Source organism: Muscardinus avellanarius, assembly GCF_963383645.1.
Source record: "Muscardinus avellanarius genome assembly, chromosome: 2".
NCBI lineage: Eukaryota > Metazoa > Chordata > Mammalia > Rodentia > Gliridae > Muscardinus > Muscardinus avellanarius.
Window position 1 is genome coordinate 202,491,235 of NC_137787.1, and position 22,037 is coordinate 202,513,271.

At 48.3% G+C, this 22,037-nt stretch overlaps 1 protein-coding gene across 1 annotated transcript in view; it reads left to right on the plus strand.

Annotated features, from left to right (window-relative positions):
* Positions 1 to 512: 512 nt before the first annotated feature.
* Positions 513 to 22,037, plus strand: part of TMCO3 (transmembrane and coiled-coil domains 3) — a gene marked incomplete at both ends in the record, with an annotated part of 45,392 nt that continues 23,867 nt past the window's right edge. Inside the window, 7 exons of the mRNA XM_080720004.1 lie at positions 513 to 956; positions 4,002 to 4,181; positions 4,993 to 5,184; positions 7,159 to 7,287; positions 8,296 to 8,388; positions 15,832 to 16,018; positions 21,751 to 21,868. Of these exons, the coding sequence (XP_080576130.1) occupies positions 513 to 956; positions 4,002 to 4,181; positions 4,993 to 5,184; positions 7,159 to 7,287; positions 8,296 to 8,388; positions 15,832 to 16,018; positions 21,751 to 21,868 (1,343 nt within the window). The remainder of the gene's footprint in view (positions 957 to 4,001; positions 4,182 to 4,992; positions 5,185 to 7,158; positions 7,288 to 8,295; positions 8,389 to 15,831; positions 16,019 to 21,750; positions 21,869 to 22,037) is intronic.

Consider the following 22,037-nt stretch of genomic DNA (forward strand, 5'->3'; position numbering starts at 1 on the left):
TCTCTACTCCGTACCACGCACCAGAAGAGGTGCTTTAACATTCAGTATTTTGTTTTAGTCTAGGTACAATAAGTGGTTTTGATATTGTTATTAATCTAGAAAAAATAACATTTTCTGCAGAAAGGTCATAATTTAGCTGGGCGTGGTGGCGCACATTTGTAATCCCAGGGATGCTGAGACAGAAGGATTGCACAGGCTCGAAGCCAGCCTTAGCTACTTAGTGAGGCTCTCAGCAACTTAGTGAGACCCTGTTTTCAAATAAAGTATAAAATAGGTCTGGGGTATAGCCTAGAGGTAGAAAAGCCCCTGGGTTCCACCCTCAGTACCACACACACACACACAAAAAAAAAAAGTCATAATTTTCTGAATGTAATTAATACTTTAATAGCAGCGAGCCATTTTTCAGCTCTTGTGACAAGAAATCTGTTTTTCAGCTGACGATGTGCATCTAAAATGCAAGCTGGCCGACGCTGGAGTCTGGCCTGCTCGTCCTCATACCCCGCGCTTGGATCATGAGGGTGTGGGGAGAGGGTCTCTTCTGGGCGCTGCTCCCGTTCTTCTGCTTGACGGCAAGCACCGCAGAGCACGAGGAGGTGGCAAAGCACGCCATCAAGTTGCACCGCGGGAGGGGGGCGACCACCGCCCAGAGGAAGCAGTGGGCCCTGGACAGCTGCAGGAAGCTCACCGGGCTCCTGCGGCAGAAAAGTGTGGTTCTGAACAAGCTGAAAGGCGCCATCAGAGCAGTGGAGAAAGACACTGGCCTCTCAGACGAAGAGAAGCTGTTCCAGGTGCACACGTTTGAGATTTTCCAGAAAGAGCTGAATGAAAGTGAGAATTCAGTCTTCCAGGCCATCCATGGCCTGCAGCGAGCCTTGCAGGGCGATTACAGAGATGTGGTCAACATGAAGGAGAGCAGCAAGCAGCGGCTGGAGGCCCTCCGCGAGGCCGCCATCAAGGTTGGCCTGGTCCCCCGGTGGGTGGGCCTGCGTCCTGGGAGCCCCCAGTGCCTGCCTTGCATGAATAGATGAATGTGGAGCCAGCTGCCAGCCATGTGCCTCGTGTGCCAACAAGGCCACACGGGCCGTGGTGGGCTGGGAGGTTTGCTTGCTGGCGGCTTGCCAGGCTCAGTCTGAGAGGACCGGTGTGCACCCGTGACCCAGTCGCCATGCGGTACCACCTCCCAGAACATGGCTGTCTGTCCTGAAGAGAGAGCCCCTAGCTGACATTTTGTTCCTGACAGAATTCCTTTCAGTGTAAATAAAGCTTGACTTTCTTCAGTGTCCATATATTAAAAACAAAAGTATTAAAATTAGTTTTACACAAATGTATACTCAAGTTCAAGACTTTGACCAAGTATGTATACATACATACATACAGAAATACCTACAGACATTCGTACAGACAGACATACGTACATACCATTTTTTTTTTTTTTTTTGCAGTACTGGGGATTGAACCCAGGGGCATTCTACCTCTGAGCTATACCCCAGCCCCCTTTTATTGTTTATTTTGAAATAGGGTCTCTCTAAGTTGCTAAGGGCCTCTCTAGGTTGCTGAGGCTGTCTGGGAACCTGCCATCTTCCTGTCTCAGCCTCCCAAGTACTAGGATTACAAGTGTGTGCCACCATGCCTAGGTCCAAGTGTTTTTTTTTTTTTTTTTTTTTTTGGGTACTGGGGATGGAACCCAGGGCATTCTACCTCTGAGCTACACCCCCAGCTCTATTTTTTATTCTTTATTTTGAAACAAGATCTCACTAAATAGAGGGCCTCGCTAAGTAGGCTGGTGGAGAACCTGGATCCTCCTGTCTCAGCCTCCCAAATGCTGGCCCGGCTCTCTATTTTTAAAATGAGAAATTTAAGCTGGGCATGGTGGTGCATGCTTGTAATACCTGCGCTTGGGAGGCTGAGACAGGAGGATTGCACAGGTTCAAAGCCAGCCTCAGCTACTTAGGCTCTCAGCAACTTAGTGAGACCCTGTTTCCATATAAAATATAAAATAGGTCTGGGAGTATAGCTTGGAGGTAGAAAGCCTCTGGGTTCCATCCCCAGTACCACTAAAATAAATAAATAAATAAATAAATAAATAAATAAATAAATAATAGAGAAACTGTTACTCTATCAGTTATCAGTGTGGTATTACTCATACTGCTTTTTTTTTTTTTCTTTTCCTACTACTGGGGATTTAAACCAGGGGCATTCTGTTTCCGAGCTACACCTCCAGCCCTCTTTTTATTATTTTCAAATAGGGTCTCACTAAGTTGCACTAAGTAGCTGAGGCTGGCAGCAGACCTGTGATCCTGTCTCAGCCTTCCAAGTACAGGATTACAAACCTGTGCCACCAACAACCAGCATTGATTATATGCCAAGTACCATGCCACACCCTTGTATATACAAAGTATTGTTTCAGCTTCATGGAAAAAATTATGGTGTTATTACATAACTTAAAAAGTAGAACTAGATATGGTGGCACAGGTCTATAATCTCAGTACTTGGAAGGGTGAGACAAGAGGATTGCAGGTTTGTGGTCAGATTTATTATTTAGTGAGGCCCTCTACAATTTTTTTTTTTTTTTTTTTTTTTTTTTTTTGCGGGTCTGGGAATGGAACCCAGGGGCATTTGACCTCCGAGCTACAGCCTCTGCCCTAATTTTTATTATTTATTTTTTGAAACCGGGTCTCACTGAGTTGCAGAGGGCCTCACTAAGTAGCTGAGGCTGTCCCCGAACCGCGATCCTCCGGGTCTCAGCCTCCCGAGAGGCCCTCTACAATTTTGTGAGACCCTGTTTCAAAGTAAAAAATAGGGAGAGGTGTAGCTTTTTGGTAGAATGACCAGTACCACAGAAAGGGGGAAAAAGTAAAGGAAGTTTAAGGATTTTCAACTTTCTTTACCAGAATGTGGTGGGTTTAGCTTTTGGTAAGAACATGGCCAGGCTCTGATGGCCTTGGTTCAGCCGGCCACCCATCACTATGGAAACCTGCGATATCTCCGGCTCCCAGGTGGACTTCCCACTGTTCGTGCAGATGTTGTCCTTGGGACAGTCGAGATATGAAGACGCCTTGGTTCAGTAGGGAGGCTTGCTGGGTCCAGGCTTGTGCAGCCCCAGCACCCAAGCTTGCTTCAGCTTTTCCTCTTCCCCCTGTAGGCTCTGCAGTCATCCAGGGTGGCGGCTGTAGCAGTGTTAGAGATACCAGGGAGGGGCTAGCGTTCTCTGGGCCCTGGAGGTAGCCATACTTGTCTAGGTGCTGGCCAGCAGTGCCTTGCCCCAGCCAGGTCCACCCCTTTAGAAGTGATAAATATTATTAAAGTAAGGTTACTGATTAAATGCGATTATATAAAGTATATCCATTAAAATCTGTTTTCAGGCCGGGCGTGGTGCACATTTGAAATCCCAGCATTCAGGAGACTGAGATGGGAGGATTGCAGTTCACAGACAGCCTCAGCTACTTGATGAGGCCCTTTGCAACTCAGTGAGACCCTGTTTCAAAATAAAGAATAAAAACTAGGGTTGGGATGTAGCTTGGAGGTAGAATGCCCCTGGGTTCAGTCCCCAGTACACACACACACATACACACACACACACACACACACACACACACACACACGAAAAAAAAAAATTCTGTTACTAGCAGCACTCATTACTTTCCAGGGTAACTGACATTTCCGACTGTGTTTTCCTGAAATGGTTCTCTTTTCTAGTTGGGAGTTGTCTAGTTCCTGCTTAGAAATTCAGGAAGTAGCTAAGTATCCAATTGTTGCCACTGGCTTTTAGCTGTGACTGACAATGGAGGGGTGCTGCTTGGTGTGTATGTGTGTGACTCCCCTCCTATCTTGCTAAGATCTGTTTCGTTCCTGTGGTCTAGGACCCCTGACCTCCCTCTCTGGACAGAGTTAGAGCCACACATGCACCAGGGGGCTGTTGACCCAGAGAACCTGAGTGAGCATAAGGAGGTTGTATCTTGGCTTATTTCTTAATGAATCTCACTCTTTTTACAAATGAATAGGAAGAGACGGAATACGTGGAACTTCTGGCTGCCGAGAAACACCAAGTGGAAGCCCTTAAAAACATGCAGCACCAAAACAAGAGTCTGTCCGTGCTGGATGAGATCCTCGAAGACGTGCGGAGGGCCGCAGACCGCCTGGAGGAGGAGATCGAGGAGCACGCCTTCGATGACAACCGATCAGTAAGCAGCAATGTGGGTCATGCCCTCCTCTGTCCAGCGGCTCCCAGAGGCTGTGTGTCCTTGACACTGTCACGTGCTGTTTTAGAAGGGATAAGGGGCCAACTAAGATGCTCCTGTGTCCCGTGAAATCATTTTACACGGCCTTCAGCAGTGAGCTACCCTCATTTCCCACTCATTGGTTAAGAGCTGCGTTTAGTCTCCATGGTGATCTCCATTTTCCAGTTTTGCTGCTCATGTGGGTAGGGATGCTGGTCTCAGGGAAACTTGGGTGGGTGGGTTTTGGCTTCAGTCTACTGAGAAGTCTGTAAAACTCCAAAAAGATGGCCTTTTGTTAGACAGAAGCAGGCTCAGGCTGGTGCCTATTGCATGTTAAGGTCTTAAGGAAAAGTTGAGACTGAACTAAAACTGACTGTGGGTCTTGGAGCAGACCTACAAAAGGGCAGGGTAGTAAACTGGATAGGAGCAGTGGCAAGAAGGGAGAGACTTGAAACAGAGTGAAGGAAACAGATGTTTAGAATTGCACCAACTCTGGGTCAAAGAACCCAAGTACAGCTTAAGTAAGGGCTACAAATCTTGAAAGAATATGCCCTGAATGAGGTCAGCTGGATGTTTGAAAGGGGCAGAAATCATAACTGTTCCTCCTTAAACTCAGATTGAATGAATGTCCTCATGGGCACAGATCCGTCTCTTGTTGGGTTTGCCAGAATGCAGAAACATTTCTGCTGTTGTTTCATTCAGCCTTTCCTCAATAAACATCAAATGTGAAAGCATTTGGTGGAGTCTGATTGCATGATGTCGGTTATTATTGCAGGTCAGAGGGGTCAATTTTGAGGCAGTTCTGCGGGTGGAGGAGGAAGAGGCCAGTTCCAAGCAGAACATCACAAAGCGGGACGTGGAGGAAGGCCTGGGCCTCAGCATGCTGATCGACTCTCAGAACAACCAGTATGTTCTGACGAAGCCCCGGGACGCCACCATCCCGCGCGCCGACCATCACTTCATCAAGGCAAGCTGTGCCCCGCCTGCCCTTCCACAGCCGGGCCGAGCCGGCTCTGCAGGACCAAGCGCCCGGGCATCGCCTTCTGCCAGCCGGTGCCAGCAGCTGTGCTTCCAGACGCCCCCCACCCCATAACTCTTAGTTGTTCCTTTTTTTTTTTTTTTTTGCGGGTCTGGAGGTGGAACCCAGGGGCATTCGACCTCCAAGCTACACCCCCAGTCCTATTTTTTTTATTCTTTATTTTAAAACCAGGTCTCACTGAGTTGCAGAGGGCCTCACCAAGTAGTTGAGGCTGTCTGTAAACGGCGATCCTCCAGTCTCAGCCTCCCGAATGCTGGGATTACTAGCGTGTGCCACCACGCCCGGCTTTAGTTGTTTCTAAAGGAAAAGGGCACTTGACATTTAAAGTGAATTTTAATTCTGTTTTTGAGAATTTGGAAGACTTTCTGAATTTGGAAGGCTTTTGAAAGTTATTGGGATAGGATTAAAGCCTCAGCTTTGTAAAGACTATTTTTATGGGAGGCTAGAGCGGGAGAATGACTTGAGACCAAACTGGTCAACATAGTGAGACCCTGTCTCAAAAAAAAAAAAAAAAAAAAAAAGAAAGCCAGGTGTGGTGGCGCATGCTTGTAATCCCAGCATCTGGGAGGCTGAAACTGGAGGATCGCGGTTCGCGGACAGCCTCAGCTACTCAGTGAGGCTCTCTGCAATTTAGTGAGACCCTGTTTCAAAATAAAGAATAAAAAATAGGGCAGGAGGTGTGGCTCGGAGGTCAAATACCCCTGGGTTCCATCCTCAGAACCACAAAAAAAAAAAAAAAAAAAAATGAGCTTGGCATGGTGGTACACGCTTGTAATCCCAGTACTTGGGAGGCAAAGATAGGAGGATTACAGGTTCAAGACTAGCCTCAGCTTCTCAGTTATTTATAATTTATTTTCAAAATAACGGCTACCTTGCGTCTCTGAGTTCAGTTATTAGTCACACACACGCAGATATGTGCACGTGTGTGTATAGAGGGTGTGTGTGCACGCCTGTGTGTGCATGTGTGTGTGTGTTCTAGAAAAAGGCTGATCCACGGATAGGTCAGCAGGTGTATTGCTGTGCTGTTATTGTTGGAATGGACTTGGGTGGGGAGGCGAGTGTGGAACTGAATCTGTTCATGCCCTCCATGAATGGGGTGAGGGAGGTCTTCCCTGGAAGGGTTTTCTTTCTCCCTCTGTAAAGAGTAAGTAATTTCTAGGGAGTGTTTTGAGACTAGGTAAGTACCCTGTTTCTAATTGTCCTCTAGGGAGTGTTTTGAGACTAGGTAAGTACCCTGTTTCTAATTGTCCTCTAGGGAGTGTTTTGAGACTAGGTAAGTACCCTTTTCTAATTGCCCTCGCGCCCAGCAGTTTAGCCCCATGGGTGACGTCACCTGCGTCAGCCCCTCGGCATGAACTCTGATGGGAAGGCGGGCCAGCTGGAGTTAGGACAGCAGCCCGGGGCTCGGGAGGCAGCAGAAGTGAAGTGCTCCAAGTCACAGAAAACCCACGGAGTTTGAGCAAGCAGACAGAGCTCCCTGTGACTGATAGGCTGCCAGGAGCTGACTTTGTCTACTCCCAGAGTACATCCTTCTTATTTTATTTTTTTGGTAGCACTAGGGATTGAACCCAGGGGTGTTCTACCTCTAAGCTACATCCTCAGCCCTGTCTTTTATTTTACTTTGAAATAGGGTCTTGATAAGTTATTGTGCCCTGACCTTGAATCTGGGATCCTTCTGTCTCAGCCTACCAAGTCCTGGCATTACGGTGGGGGGGGGGGGCACACCCAGCTTCAGAATACAGCTTAATGTTTTGCCTTCTTGGTGTGACCCAGCAGTAGTGAAAATTGCTCTTGGGTTTGTTGTCTGCCCCTTGTCCCTGGGAGGGCACCAGGAACTGTCCTGTCTTGCCCTCCCAGCCAGCCCTTATCTTGTCTCTCTGCTTCTTGTTTGTTCTGCATTAGGACATTGTTTGCATAGGAATGCTGTCCCTGCCCTGTGGCTGGCTGTGCACCACAATAGGATTGCCGACCATGTTTGGGTACATCATCTGTGGTGTGCTTCTGGGGCCCTCAGGACTAAACAGTATTAAGGTAAGAATAAAATGGAACTGTTTTAGTATCTACCAGGATGCAGAAGCTAAGCCTTTAAAGACTAAAAAGTTTCCAGCTTGAGTCAGTGAAGAACTTTAGTCTTAGACACCAGGCCATAGAAGACACCCTTCAGTATCCCTTTTTCAAGGACGCATTTCTTGGTGAAGGGGTGAAAATAGCCCTGCCTGACCCCTTAGTTTTAAAGTTTCCATTTTTGGCAAAAAGGTGGATTGGGTTATCCAGACCACCCTTCAAAGGCAGAAAGCAACTAGCCGTGCTGGGTCCATATACCTGTTTTTCATTTTCTCCTTTTGTACTGAGGATTGAACCCAGGGGTGTTCTACCTCCCAGCTATGCTCTAGCTGAGGACAGGGCTGATAACGCAGAGTGACCGAAGGCTGAAGAGACGGCTGAGGACAGGAGTCAGTGGAGACAGACTACAGCTGAGGAGAGGAGACCATGGAGACAGTGACCGAGGGCTGAGGACAGGGCTGATGGAAGACAGGAGCCCAGGGACAGAGTGATGGAGAATTTGAACATCCATGAAACCTTCAGTTTTTTCTTAAAATATAAAATGAAAATTAATATTCCTCCTGCTAGTTAAGCCAAAGGGAGGAAATCAGTACTGAAGAATCACATCAGATATAGAGGAAATTTAAAGAATTCACTTTTTTTTTTTTTTTTTTTGGCAGTACTGGGGATGGAACTCAGGGGCATTGTACCTCTGAGCTACACCTCCAGCCCTATTTTTTATTCTTTATTTTTTAATTGGGTCTCACTGACTTGCAAAGGGCCTCACTAGTAGCTGAGGCTATCCCTGAACCTCGATCCTCCTGTCTCAGCCTCCCAAATGCTGGGATTACAAGCGTGCCCACCACGCCCGCCTGAATTTGCTTCTTTTTAAGGTCCTATTTTAGAGGGAGTGTTCACACTGAGCATATTATTGTATGAAGCTTGGTAGAGTGTAATTACTACGATAAACTAAAACTACATGTCCTTGTCTTTCAGTCTGTTGTACAGGTGGAGACGTTGGGAGAATTTGGGGTCTTCTTTACTCTTTTCCTGGTTGGCTTAGAATTTTCCCCAGAAAAGCTGCGAAAGGTAATGGCTTGGTCGGTCTCCTTCACCGGCAGCACCCAAAACGCACTGTGTGCTTTGTTCCTTTGTAGCCTTTTTGTCTCTCTATTTAGTTGAATATTTTTAGGATAGAATACGACGTTTTATTTTGATGTTATGTGTAGGACATAAATTTAAGAAGATAAAACAATGCTATATTTAGAAAAGTTAAATTTTGATGAATGAAATTAACTTTCATATGGCTAATTCCAGAAAACTTTTCCCCAGTACTGGTAATGGATCCCAGGGGCATTCTACCCCTGAGCTACACCCCCAGCCCTATTTTTTACTTTTTTTTGTGGTATTAGGGGTGGAACCCAGGGGCTTTTTTACCTCCGGGCTATACTCCCAGACCTATTTTATACTTTATTTGGAAACAGGGTCTCCCTAAGTTGCTGAGAGCCTCACTCAGTAGCTGAGGCTAGCTTCGAACCTGTGTGATCCTCCTGTCTCAGCCTCCCAAGTACTGGGATTACAAGCGTGTGGCACCGTACCTGGCTATTTTGTATTCTTTATTTTGAAACAGGGTCTCACTGAGTTGCACAGGGCCTCACTAAGTAGCTGAGGCTGTCGCCACCGCCACCTGGGATCCTCCTGTCTCAGCCTCCTGAATGCTGGGAATACAAGCGTGTGCCACCACACCTGGCTTCCAGAAAACTTTTGAGAAGTAATGTTTGAACTTTAGTATATGGATTTCTCCAAGAAGGTGCTATACTGTTTGAGGGTGAAACATCACAGAAATTGAATATCCAGTCGTTAGCCTAGAAAAATCCTAAGGTGGAGGCTGATAGTTAAAGGTACTTTGTTTCTCAACAGGCATCTCACAGGTGAAAGTAGCTGATTAAGGGGATAAATGGAGCACTACTGGCAGTCCAAAAGAAAGTAGGATCATGTGGTTCTGGCCTGCAGCCTGAGCGGACTGCCAGGCCAGCTGGGGTCGTGGTAGCCTCAGCCCTCACACCCACCGGCTCTAGAGAGCGTGTAACTTCTGGCTTAAGAGCCTTCGACCCAGTAGTTCTCCTAGGTCTCCATCCAAGGAAGGAACCAAATGTAAGTTTAAGAAAATTACCCACAGCAGAGCGTTAGCTCCTCATTCTAATATGTTTAAGGAGGGTTGGAAGCAATCTGATGTCTAGTGCTTATTTATCCCATGACATAACTCTTCATGGGCTATTATGTAGCCATTAAATAATGCAAGATGTTTGTTAAACTTAAAAGAAAACATGCAGCGATCATGGTGATGTGCACGCGTAATCCCAGCCCCTTAGAGGCCTTCAGGCCAGCCTGGGTGGTGCAGTGAGATGCATCTCAGGAGGGGGTGCCTACGATATGATGGTGGTGCCGTGCCCCAAGGGAGAGGGGACTGGGGGCGAGGAGGACTTTGTGGCCCTGCGGCACCTTCTTCATACTCCCAAATGTTCCTTAATAGTCAGCATTTACTTTTTTTGTAGGGGGGGTTGACCTCAGAAGCATTCTATCTCTGAACTACATCTCCTGCCCTATTTTATTTTTTTTATCTTGAAACAGAGTTGGACTAGGTTGCTGAGGGCCTTGCTAAGTTGCTGAGGCTGGCCTGGAACCTGCAATTCTCCTGCCTCAGCCTCCCAAGTACTGGGATTCAGGTGTGTGCCTGACAAATAGCTACTTTCTTATACAAGGCAAAGTGAACTTTTAAAGTCTTGGCTGTCTTCAGAAGCAGCCCTCTGGTCCCTGGCGGTCTTCCTCAGGCTCTTCTTGGTTTGCTGCCGCTTTCATCCTGCTGTTCTCAGGGCCTTTCGTTTACTTCTGCCTTCTCTCATTCCGTTGGAAGGCCGTTTGTCTACCGCTGAGTGATCGCCCTCCCTGAGGCCGCTTCTCAAGACGGGCTCCCTCATGAGCACTCTGTGTGACCCTAGTGCTCCTGTCTTTTCATGTTTCTAACATGGTAACCCCAGCGTCAATGTCTGACCTCCAAGTTCAAAGAAAATTGGCCACTTTCCGGGTCCTAGAAAAGTGTCCCTTCTTCCTGTGAGTTGTCTTGTGGAGTGTGTTGTGGGTGGGGAAGGGCTCAGGTGGGGGGCTCTAGGGTGTCCCACTTCACTGAAGTGCCAGGACCTGCCACCCGAGGTGCCCTGGGCTGGCTGCGTGGACGCGAGGCCTTCGTTTCCTGCAACAGGGGCTCATCTGGTGTCACTGTGTTTAATGGAGACTCATAGGAGACCCAGAGTAGGTGTGGCTGGTGACGTCTGCTTCTGCTGCTACTCTCTGAGGTCTGAACCTCTGTCGACACCAGAGTCTTCATCTAAACTACAGGAATTTGAGAGTTTAAAGTTTCTTTGGCCTCTGAATTTTCAGTTTTATCTTTTTTTCTACTGTAGTATTCTAAGTTGAATAATACATGTGTATCACACGCAGTGCTCACGCAGAAGCCTTACACACTGTGAAGCTTGTGTTTCTTCCCGTGCCGGTGTTACTCGTTGTTGTGGGCTATTGCACTTGGTGATCTGGGCGCAGGTGGCTGGGAAGGAAGGGTGCTGCTGTGTTGACCCGTTGTGCGCGGCTGGTCAGGGTAGCACATCCGAGGAGGAGGAGAATGCTGGGCTGGGGTCAGGCTCTCGTGGGCCCCTGCTGGGGCCTGGGGTTGTGGTAGACAGCGCCTTGTCCTCATCTCCGCAGGTCGCTGCTCTTGAGCTGCTGGCATGGCGGCAGCCTAGACTTTCTTCATGGATACTTGACTCAAGTTTTCAGCTCCAGAATGAGAGCCTCCTAGGACTTTTTTTTTTTTTGTGTGTGTGGTACTGGGGATGGAACCCAGGGGCCTTCTACCTCCAGGCTACACTCCCAGACCTGTTTTATATTTTATTTGGAGACAGGGTCTCCTAAGCCAACTAAGGCTGGCTTTGAACCTGCTCGATCTTCCTGTCCCAACCTCCCAAGTGTGGGGATTACAAGCGTGCACCACCACGCCTGGCTGTGTGTGTGTGTGTGTGTGTGTGTGTGTGTGGTACTGGGGATGGAACCCAGGACATTCTACTTTTGAGCTGTACCTCCAGCCCTATTTTTATTCTTTATTTTAAATAGGGTCTCACTGAGTTGCAAAGGGCCGTAAGGGCATTACTAAATAGCTGATGATGTCCGTGAACCATAATCCTCCTGTCTCAGCCTCCTAAATGCTGGGATTACAAGTGTGCACCACCACACCTGTTATTTTTATTTTTATTTTTTTTTTAGTACTGGGGATTAAACCCAGGGACACTCTACCTTCTAGCTACACCCACAGCCCTATTTTTATTTCTTATTTTGAAACAGGGCATTTCACTAAATAGCTGAGGCTGGCCGTGAACCTCTGATCCTCCTGCCTTGGCCTCCCAGGTCCTGGGATTACAAGGTGTAAGTACCTGGCAAAGCTTTAAGACAGTCTGAAGTAGGGTGGCAGTTTTGCATGTTTCGGGCTCCTGCATGGAGTCAGTATATGCATGGTAGAAGAGTTATATTGTAGGGCTTTCTGAAAAAAAATAAAATAAATAACAGGCCCTCCAGTTATTGCTGGAGGGCCTGCCAGGGCTTGGCTTTCTTGGAGGTCTGGTTGGAAACAGTTTCAGATGCTGGGCTCTGGAGATGGCTGAGGAAGCTGCATCCTTCCTGCGGCTTGGGTTCCAGATCATTTTGTCTCTATTTCTGGGTCCTCAGGTACCTTCCTGCAGCCTTGGGTTCCAGATCATCTTGCCTATATTCCTGGGTCCTCACGTACCTTCCTGCGGCCTTGGGTTCCAGATCATATTGTCTATATTCCTGGGTCCTTAGGTGCCTTCCTGTTGCTTGGGTTCTGGTTTTTATTTTATTTTTATTTTTTTATTTTTGGTACTGGGAGTGGAACCCAGGGGCTTTTCTACCTCCAGGATATACTCCCAGACCTATTTTATACTTTATTTAGAAACAGGGTCTTACTATGTTGCTGAGAGCCTCACTAAGTAGCCGAGGCTGGCTTTGAACCTATGTGATTCTCCTGTCTCAGCCTCCTAAGTGCTGGGATTACAAGCATGCACCACCACCCTGGCTTGCTTGGGTTCTGGATCGATCATCTTGTCTATATTCCTGGGTCCTCACGTACCTTCCTGGGGCCTTGGGTTCTGGATCATCTTGTCTGTGTTCCTAGGTCCTCATGTGCTCCCTTGCAGGTAATCTTTGTGCTTCACTTAAGCAGTTCTTCAGATTTTATCTTGTGGTAGTTCATCAGTTTCATCACAAGGCCATCAGGTCTGGGAGTATGTTTTCTTCTCCTCTGCATCCTGCTTGTCTTTCCAGGAGGCTTGCTGAGCACCTGCAGTGCTGGTCACTCCAGCAGCTGCAGGTGTACAGAAGTGGGCGGCACAGATGGCTGCTCAGCAGCTTGCATTGGGCGCTTCAGAAGGACGTGCCTTAATGCCTGGTGTGATGGTGCACATCCGTAATCCCAGTACTTGGGAGGCTGAGAAAGTCTGATATGAGGTTTGAGGTTGGCCTCAGCAATTTAACAAGACCTTGTTTCGAAATAAAAATAGAACGAGGCTGGGGATGTAACTTGGAGGTAGAGAACCCCTGGATTGAACACCTGAAACAAACCAAAGATGTGTATTAAGGAATAGAATTGGAAGATGACTCGGGATGGCCCATGAGGCTGGAATCCAAACGTAGGGGGAGGAGGGCCACAGCTGAGGGGTTACCTGCAGTGCTTCCTAAACGCTAGTGGCAGGGTCAGCCTGGTTTATGCCAAGCGCAGGCCATGATCTGGGTGGGCCGTGAGCTGCTTTTCTCAATCCCACGTGCCCACGCTGACCAGAAGCTTCTGACTGATCCTGTCTGGTCCGGAGTCCTTCCCACAAGGAATCTCCACAACCCGTCCCTCCGGCCCTCCTGACCTCTGTGTGGACAGGGACTAGATGCTGGGGTTATAGAAGGTCTGCTGGAGACAGCCTCAGAGGTGGCTCTTTCTCATGACAGCTGTGGATACTAGGGCTGCAGACCCTGCTACCTACCTAGAGTGCACCGCTGCTTAGCGACAGATGCAAACCTCAACTCTGGGACATCTTAGGGCTAGCAGGTCCCCAAGTAAGGGCTGCTGCTGCTTCTGGGGGGACTGCCTGAAACCCATGATCTCTCAGTGTAGCGTGGGCAGCCTCCTCCCATGGCAGCTGCCCCAGGCACCCCTAGTGGCCTTGACCCTAACGTGAGGGAGTGGGAGAAACGCTAGCTATAGAGTGGCCTCGTCCTCGCCAGGCTAGGGGCAGGAAGGGGCATCTGAGCACTTCAGGAGCAGCCCGTGGGAGTCGCTTCCCTCCCCTGAGCAGGAGAGTGGCCCTGGGTGGGCTGAGCTACTGGTGGAGACTCCCTCGCTGGGTTTTTACCTGCGGCTGCCGTCACCAGGCCTCTGAGACACTCAGCTGACATGGGCTGGGACTCGGGTATGGGCTTCTCCACTCCTTTCCCTGCCTGAGGTGCCCCGCAAGCTTGCCGCTGGCCATGCCCTGGAGGCCAGGCAAGCACTCACTGGGTTGGAAATCCCAGCCTCTAGCTTCCAAAGAGCCTCCTATCTCCCGGAGACGGAGAAGGACTCTTCCCAAACCCGCTGCAGAGGCCGTCCTGTGCTACCAGCCACCAAGGCAGAGGCACACAGAGCCAGCTCTGGAGCCTCCAGGCGGCCTCAGCCACTGCTCCACAGTACCCAGCCCTCCTGAGTCCCACATCCCCGGCAAGCCAAGGGCCTGGAACAGGAAGCTTAGCCTTACGAAATGCTGTTTCCAAATAAAATATATATATATATAAAATAGGTCTGGGAGTCTAGCTCGGAGGTAGAAAGCCTCTGGGTTCCGCCCCCAGTACCACCAAAAAAAGCCCTCACAGCTTAAGGTTAAAACCTGGTGTCTGCTGGGTGCAGCCTACTCCTGTAATCTAGTTATTGAGGCAGGAGGATCATGAATTCAAGGCCAGTCTCTGAAACTTAGGCTCTGTCTCAAAATAAAAAGCAAGACTCAGAATGTGGCTCAGTGGTATGGAGCATCCCGTGTTCAGTCCTCCGCCCTCCAGACCCAAACCCGCTTCTACCAAATTTCCCACTATGTGTTTTGCAGGTCTGAGTGCTTGTCGAGCACCTGCAGGTATTTGAATAGCTGGCCACACTGCCTGGGTTTCCTTCCTGGTTGGTACTTTCCTTCTGCATGACCTTGCACAGATGACTTAATCTCTGCTTGCCCTGATGATTCATCTAAAAATGGGAGGATGTGATTTCTGCCCTCAGCGTTTGTCCCGAGAACACGCACACACATGACATGTACACAGAGGAAGCAGAGATCACATCATAAGTAACTTAGCCCTCCGTGTCTATAACTTTCACGTTACGGATTTGGTCAACTGCAGAGAGAAAATATTCAGAAAAAATTGCTTTGAATATGTACAGAAATTGTTCTTTTTCTTCCCTGGGTCATATGGTAGCATTTACATTGTAATAGTTTTTATAAGTCACCTAGAAACAATTTATATAGAAGAGGTGGATGTGGTAGTGCACACCTGTAATCCCAATACTTGGGGAAGTGGGACAGGGTCACAGGTTCAGGACTGGCCTCAGCAATTTAGTGAGACTTCTAGCAACCTAGCAAGACCCTGTTTAAAAAAAATTGAATAGGGCTGGGAGTGTAGCTTAAAGGTAGACTGTCCTTAGGTTCAATCCCCAGTATCACTAAATAAATACTCAGAAAAATGTCTGTAGGTTCTACATGAACACTTCTCCCTCTCTCTCTCTCTCTCTCTCTCTCTCTCTCTCTCTCTCTCTCTCTTGCACTGACTCTCTCTCTTTTTCTCTCTGCTTCTTTATTTTGAAACAGGGTCTCACTAGGTTGCTTGAGACTGGCTGAGATACTTCTGTTTCAGCCTCCCAAGTACTAGGATTACAGGCCTATGCAGTCGCACCCAGCTAAAATTATGCATTTTCTATAAGGAACTTGAACATCATCAGATTTGGGTGTCTGATGGAGGGCCTCTGGCCAGTCCTGTGGGGACACCGAGGGAGATTTGTTTGTGTGTGAGCCTGTCTGGATGGTGTGTGTTGTGTCAGGACCGTGGCGGGTGTGTGGCTCAGATATCAGCCTAGCCTTACGAAATGCTGTTTCCAAATAAAATATATATATAAAAAATAGGTCTGGGAGTATAGCTCAGGGCACAGAGGGATTCCCAGGGTTGCTGATCACCTACTGACTGTTAGGAGTTAGGCTATCTTGTATTTTGTTAAAGGCCACACTAAAAGTCCAGACAGTAAGAAGGTAGCAGGAGCCATTGTTACGTGTGAGGGAGGCTGATGCACTGATACAGACTTTGGTGCTCAGATATCAGACCGCAGCACACACAAACTTGCTGTGGTGCTGGTCTGAGGTGGCTTGCTGTGCTCAGCTATGTGTAAACACATGTCCTCTCTTCAAGGTGTGGAAGATATCCTTACAAGGACCCTGTTATATGACCCTACTAATGATCGCTTTTGGCTTGTTGTGGGGGCACCTCCTGCGGATCAGACCCACTCAGAGCGTCTTCATTTCTGCGTGTCTGTCTTTATCAAGCACACCCCTGGTGTCCAGGTTCCTTGTGGGCAGTGTCCGGGGTGATAAAGAAGGTAGGTGATGGCGTGTGCCGAGTCTGTGTGTATTAACAATCATGTGGTCTTGACTAAATTCCTAAGTGAAGGCCTGAAGGAGAACTTGCAAAGCCTCCTGCTCTTCTGTATTGTCTAGGTGATAAGGGAGTCCAGCAGTGGGTTCTGCTGGGCCTGGCACGCCGTAACCAGGACACTTCCCTGGGTTAAGGAGAATGCCCCATATGTGCTTATAAATTTAGGAAGGCTTGAGGGCCAGAGAGAAACTGGACCATAATTTAAAGAAGCCAGTCTCTGCTGCAAAATGCACTGTGAGCTTGGAGGGCCAGAGATTGATGTCACCATTCCTGCTTCAGTTGTGGCCGCCCTGGGACCTGACGCGCTCGGGCACGTCTTCCTACGGAACCAAGGGCTTTGGTCATGAAGGAACTTCAGCAGTTGAGTCTGCTCCGGCTTTGTCCTGGGTGAGAGCTGGCTCCTGGGTCAGCAGAGGCGTGGAGGCGCCACCTGGTGGCTCCCTCCCTCCAAGCTCTGGCAACCTCCCCTTTCATCACGCTCCTGGAGGGAGCTGCCGCTGTGCTCTCCTGTAAAAGTAAAATACACGGTTGAAGTAGTAAATTCCCACTGATGCCGTGAATACCCAGGAATAGGAGAGGAATGTGACATGACATCCAGAGGTGTGCTGACCTCCCCAGTGGCTCCTGCTGTGGGGCCTAGGGTGGGGCTTTCACTGGCTCCGCAGGACACCACGCAGCCCCTCTGCTGGTGACCGGCCGGTGGTCACTGCCCTTTGGTCATATCTGTGAGGTCCTAGGATCCCTGTGAGTGGATTTCTGGGGCTATTGCCTGCCTCCTGAGACCTGATGAGGCCTGAGGGTCAGGGCAAAGAGACAGGCAGAGATGAAGGGGCAGAATTGAAGCGTGAAAACAGTTCTAATGGAAGGTCCAGACGCCCACAGATGCTGCTAGAAAAGCCAGGAGCAGTGAGAACGTGAGTCCGGCCCACGAGAAGGCGGCGGCGACTTCAGCGACACCCTGTCCACAGACACGCTGGGCGAGGGCTTCAGAGGGCATGCTCGCAGCACTGGAGACCTACAGTAAGGGACCACATCCCTTTAATTAGATCAGACAAGCCACACATGAGACAAGACATGGGAAAGAACACTGAAGAGCTGAGGACGAGATGGGAGGCTCCGTGTCGGACCATAGCAGAGGCTGGGACAACGGCTGGTAACTGCTGAGCTGGAAAAAGACATCCACCCTGAGATTCAAAGTGTGTCTCCAAAACTGAGTGGATAAAACAAACATAATCCACTTGAGCAAATCTTGATACAGCAGCAGTGTTTAGAGCACAGTGTGAAGTCTCAACACTGGTCAGAAAAGGCAGGTGGTATGCAAACGGGAAGCGACTGGATAGCACACACCTTCTCCAGATGTGGGTGGGCAGCAGAACAGTTCCTGTACGTGCTGGAGGATGCCACATGTATCCAGCAAAAGTACCACTGAGGAGTGGGGTGAAATGGCATTGTCTGCATAGGAAAACTTGGAGTGTCACTACCCGCAGCCCATGATGCAGGATAGCTACAGCACCGCAGACGGAGCCAGGGACACAGGGATTCCCAGGGTTGCTGATCACCTACTGACTGTTAGGAGTTAGGCTATCTTGTATTTTGTTAAAGGCCACACTAAAAGTCCAGACAGTAAGAAGGTAGCAGGAGCCATTGTTACGTGTGAGGGAGGCTGATGCACTGATACAGACTTTGGGGGGAAGTGTGTGTGTGTGTGTGTGTGTGTGTGTGTGTGTGTGTGTGTGTCTGGGGATCCAGCTCAGGGGCATTCTACCTCTGAGCTACACCTCCAGCCCCATTTTTTTATTCTTTGTTCTGAAACAGTGTCTCACTAAGTTGCAGAGGGCCTCACTAAGTCGCTGATGCTGACAGCAAACCTGTGATCCTCCAGTCTCAGCCTCATTAGTACTGGGATTACTACGAGTGTGCGCCACCACCTCTAGATACAAGATGCATTTTTATGAACTGTTTTTATCCATAAACATGGACTCTATCCAGTTATGCCTTCAAAAACATTTTGTGAAGCCAGGCGTGGTGGTGCACGCTTGTAATCCTAGTACTTGGGAGGTTAAGACAGGAGGGTCCGGGTTCATGGCCAGCCTCAGCTACTTAGACCCTCCATAACTAAGTGAGACCCTGTTTCAAAATAAAGAATAAAAAACTGGGCTGGGGTGTGGCTCAGAGGTAGATGCTCCTGGGCTTCACCCCCTCACACTGTGATTTTTATCCTCCAGGAAGCGCCTGTCTTCTGAGAGATTTATTCCTAAGTTCCTTGTGCTTGTTGTTGCTATTATAAATTGAAGCCTTTTTCTTCAAAATATATTTTCTAACTGTGCCGCAGGTGCAGTACATTTCTAACATATTTAGTTATAAACTTTTTATCTGTGGGGTATGGTGGCACATGCCTGTAACCCTAGTACTTGGGAGGCGGAACTGGGTTTGAGACCATAGTGTGGTAACTTAGCAAGATTTTGTTTCAAAATAAAAAATAGGGCTGGGGTGTAAGCTCAAAGGTAGAATGCCCTGGGTTCAAATCTCCAGTACCACAAAGGAAAAAAAAAAAAAAAAAAGATGTAATTTCTATTCAAATTTGTAAGCTCACAACCATTCCAGTTAAAAAAAAAAAAAACAGGTTTTCTTCATGGAACTTGGTAAATTAATCCTAATATATAATTTATATGTTGTCATTAAAAATTTTTTTTTGTGGTACTGGGAATGGAAGCCAGGAACAGTCTACAAACTCCAGGTTAGCCAGGAATGGGGGCGCACACTTGTAATCCAAGCATTCAGGATGCAGAGACCGGAGGATTGCGGTTCGCTGACAGCCTCAGTTACTTAGCAAGGCCCTTTCACAACTCAGTGAGACCCTGTTTCAAAGTGAAAAATTAAAAATAGGGCTGGGGGTCTACCTCGGAGGTAGAATGCCCCTAAACTCCATTTCTAGTACTGCCAAAACAAAACAACAACAACAAAAATAAAATCATAAACTCCAAGCTACACCCCCAGCCCTACTGTGATTCTCCTGTCTCAGTCTCACATGAACTGGATTACAAATGTGCCCACCATGTCCGGCTTCCTTAAATTTATGTGTAAGAACAAAAAGCCCACCGGGCGTGGTGGCGCACGCTTGTCATCCCCGCGCTTGGGAGGCTGAGACAGGAGGATCGCACGGGTTCGAAGCCAGCCTCAGCTACTGAGTGAGGCTCTCAGCAACTTAGTGAGACCCTGTTTCCAAATAAAACATAAAATAGGTCTGGGAGTATAGCCCGGAGGTAGAAAGCCTCTGGGTTCCACCCCAGTACCAAAAAAAAAAAAAAAAAAAAAAGAAAAAAAAAAAGAATAGAAGGCCAGAGCAGCCATGTAAACTTGGCTGGGCAGAGCGGAGAGCCCAGACCTGCGAGGGAGAGGAGGATGTGCAGGCCAGTGCCTGAGAAGTAAGATGAGTGATCTGCCTTGAACTGTACCTAAATAAATAAACAATGCATTAAACACCTACATGTGAGGATCAAACCTGAGGACTACTAGGGAAAATATGGGAAAATACCCCAAGAGTGTCTTGCCTCCAAAGAACACACCAGCCCTTTTTTTCATTTTGAAATGGGGTCTCACTAAATTGTTGACGCTGGCCTCAAACCTGTAATTCTCCTGTTTCAACCTCCAATTATTGCGATTATAGGCATGTGCCACCATCCTTGGCTAAAACAGCATTGTTATTAGTGTGTGTGCTGCCAGGGATTGAACACGGGTATTCTACCTCTGAACTACACCCCAGCCCTATTTTATTTTTTATTTTGAAACAGGGCATACTAAGTTGTGAAGGTCCTCGCTGCTGAGAGTGGCCACAAACCTGCGATCCTCCTGTCTCAGTCTCCTGAGTACTGGGATTAAAGGCAGGTGCTCCCATGCCCAGTGACAGCATTATTTGTGATAACAAAAATGTGACAACCTGAGTATTGAGTAGTACTTGGATAATTACTTTCTGGTGTCTCATTGGGACAACACAGAAGTGAGAGAGAATCTAGTACTGAAGGAAAACCCAAGATGCAGAACACGTCCTCTGGGATGGCGCCGTGTGTGAAGTCTGAAAACACGTGTACTTATATAATAAAAACAGGAAGAAGTGGGTGTGCATGCTCTTAATCCCAGTACTCATGAGGCTGAGACAGCGACCACAGGTTTGCGGCCAGCCTCAGCTACTTTGTGAGGCCCTCTGCAACTTAGACCCTGTTTCAAAATAGAGAATGAAAAATAGGGGGCATAGCTTAGAGGTAGAGTGCCCCTGGGTTCCATCCCCACTGCTGCAAAACAAACACCAGCAGGAAGAGGTGTCTGCAGCGGTGCCACAAAGACCGCGACCCCGGTGTGCATTCAGCACCTGGGGAATGTCTGCTGGTGTGTGTGCTTTGTACCTTTCTCCATCCAGAGTGTTTTATTAGGGGTGTGTGTGTGTGTGTTGCTAGGATTGAACCCAGTGGCATTCTATCTCCAAGCTATACTCTCAGCCCTTTTTTATTTTGAAACAGGGTCTTGCTAGGTTGCTGTCTCTACCTGCGATTCTCATCTCAGATCCCCAAGTCCTGGGATTGCAGGCATGCGGCACCATGCCTGACTTATTTGAAGAAGAAATGGGAACCACTAAAAAGTGGAAATGCAGTCTATAGTTTGCTGCTGTTTTGTCACTGTGGTGTTTGGTCACTAGGAAAGTGCTTCCTGTGAACTTAGGCCAGGGAAGGCAGGAGCGCAACTGGGGTGTACTTAGGAGAAACTCGGAGCCTGTGACCAGAAAGGGGTAGGCCTGGCCTCTGAGGAGCTGGGGGGTCACAGAGGTCACGTGCTCCTGGGATACAGAAGGACACGGGGACCACCGAGCCTGCCATCTTCCTGTTTGTCACCATCTTACAGTGGTATTTTCCTGCAGTTATATAAGTAACAAGTCATAGAAATAAACTGTTCTGCTGATTTTCTTTACAAAAGCTTTTAGGGCATGGTGTTGGTACATGTGTAATCCTACACTTCCCTATTTGGGAGGCTGAGGCAGGAGGATTGTTTGAGTTTAGGAGTTGTAGATCAGCCTTGGCAACATAGTGAGGCCCCTGCCATAAAGAAAAAGAAAGACTTCGACTCTCTTTGAAAGCAAATACTAAAATGTTTAAAGATTTATAACATTCCTTTTTTATTTTGGGGGGAGACAGAGTCTTGCTATATTGCCTAGATTGGCCTCAAACTCCTGGGCTTGAACGATCCTTGGCCTCAGCCTGCCAAGAACTTGTGATCACAGGTGCACGCCACTCACCACACCTGGCTTCAAAGAGCAGTCTAAATTGGGCGTGGTAGCACACACCTAGAATCCTAGTACTTGGGAACCTGAGACAGGAGGAGGGTCACAGTTTTGAGGCCAGTCTTAGAAGTTTAGCAAGACCCTAGCAGCTTAGCAAGATTCTATTTCAAAATAATAATAAAAAAATAGGCCTGGGGTATAGCTTGGAGGTAGAATGTCCCTGGGTTCAATTCCTCATAACACACGCGCACGCACACACACACACACACACACACACACACACACACACACTCTCTATTATTTGCTTATCAAAATTATTCGAGCTGCTTTGGAAGTGTGTGTCGACTGCATCTGGAGCCGGATGCTCTCGGTTGCCGGGCGTGCTCTGAGTTCTGTTCTGGTTGCAGGTGACATGGACTATAGCACGGTGCTGCTTGGTATGCTGGTGATGCAGGATGTGCAGCTGGGGCTGTTCATCGCGGTCATGCCGACGCTCATACAAGCAGGAGCAACTACGTCCTCCAGGTAAGGGCTTTTTTTTTTTTGGTGGTACTGGGGTTCCTGGAAGCTCTTCTACCTCCGGGCTCCACTCCCAGATCAATTTTATATTTTTGAAACAGGGTCTCTTACGCCAGCGCGGCTGGCTTCGAACCTGCGTGATCCTCCTGTCTCCGCCTCCCAAGCGCGGGGATTA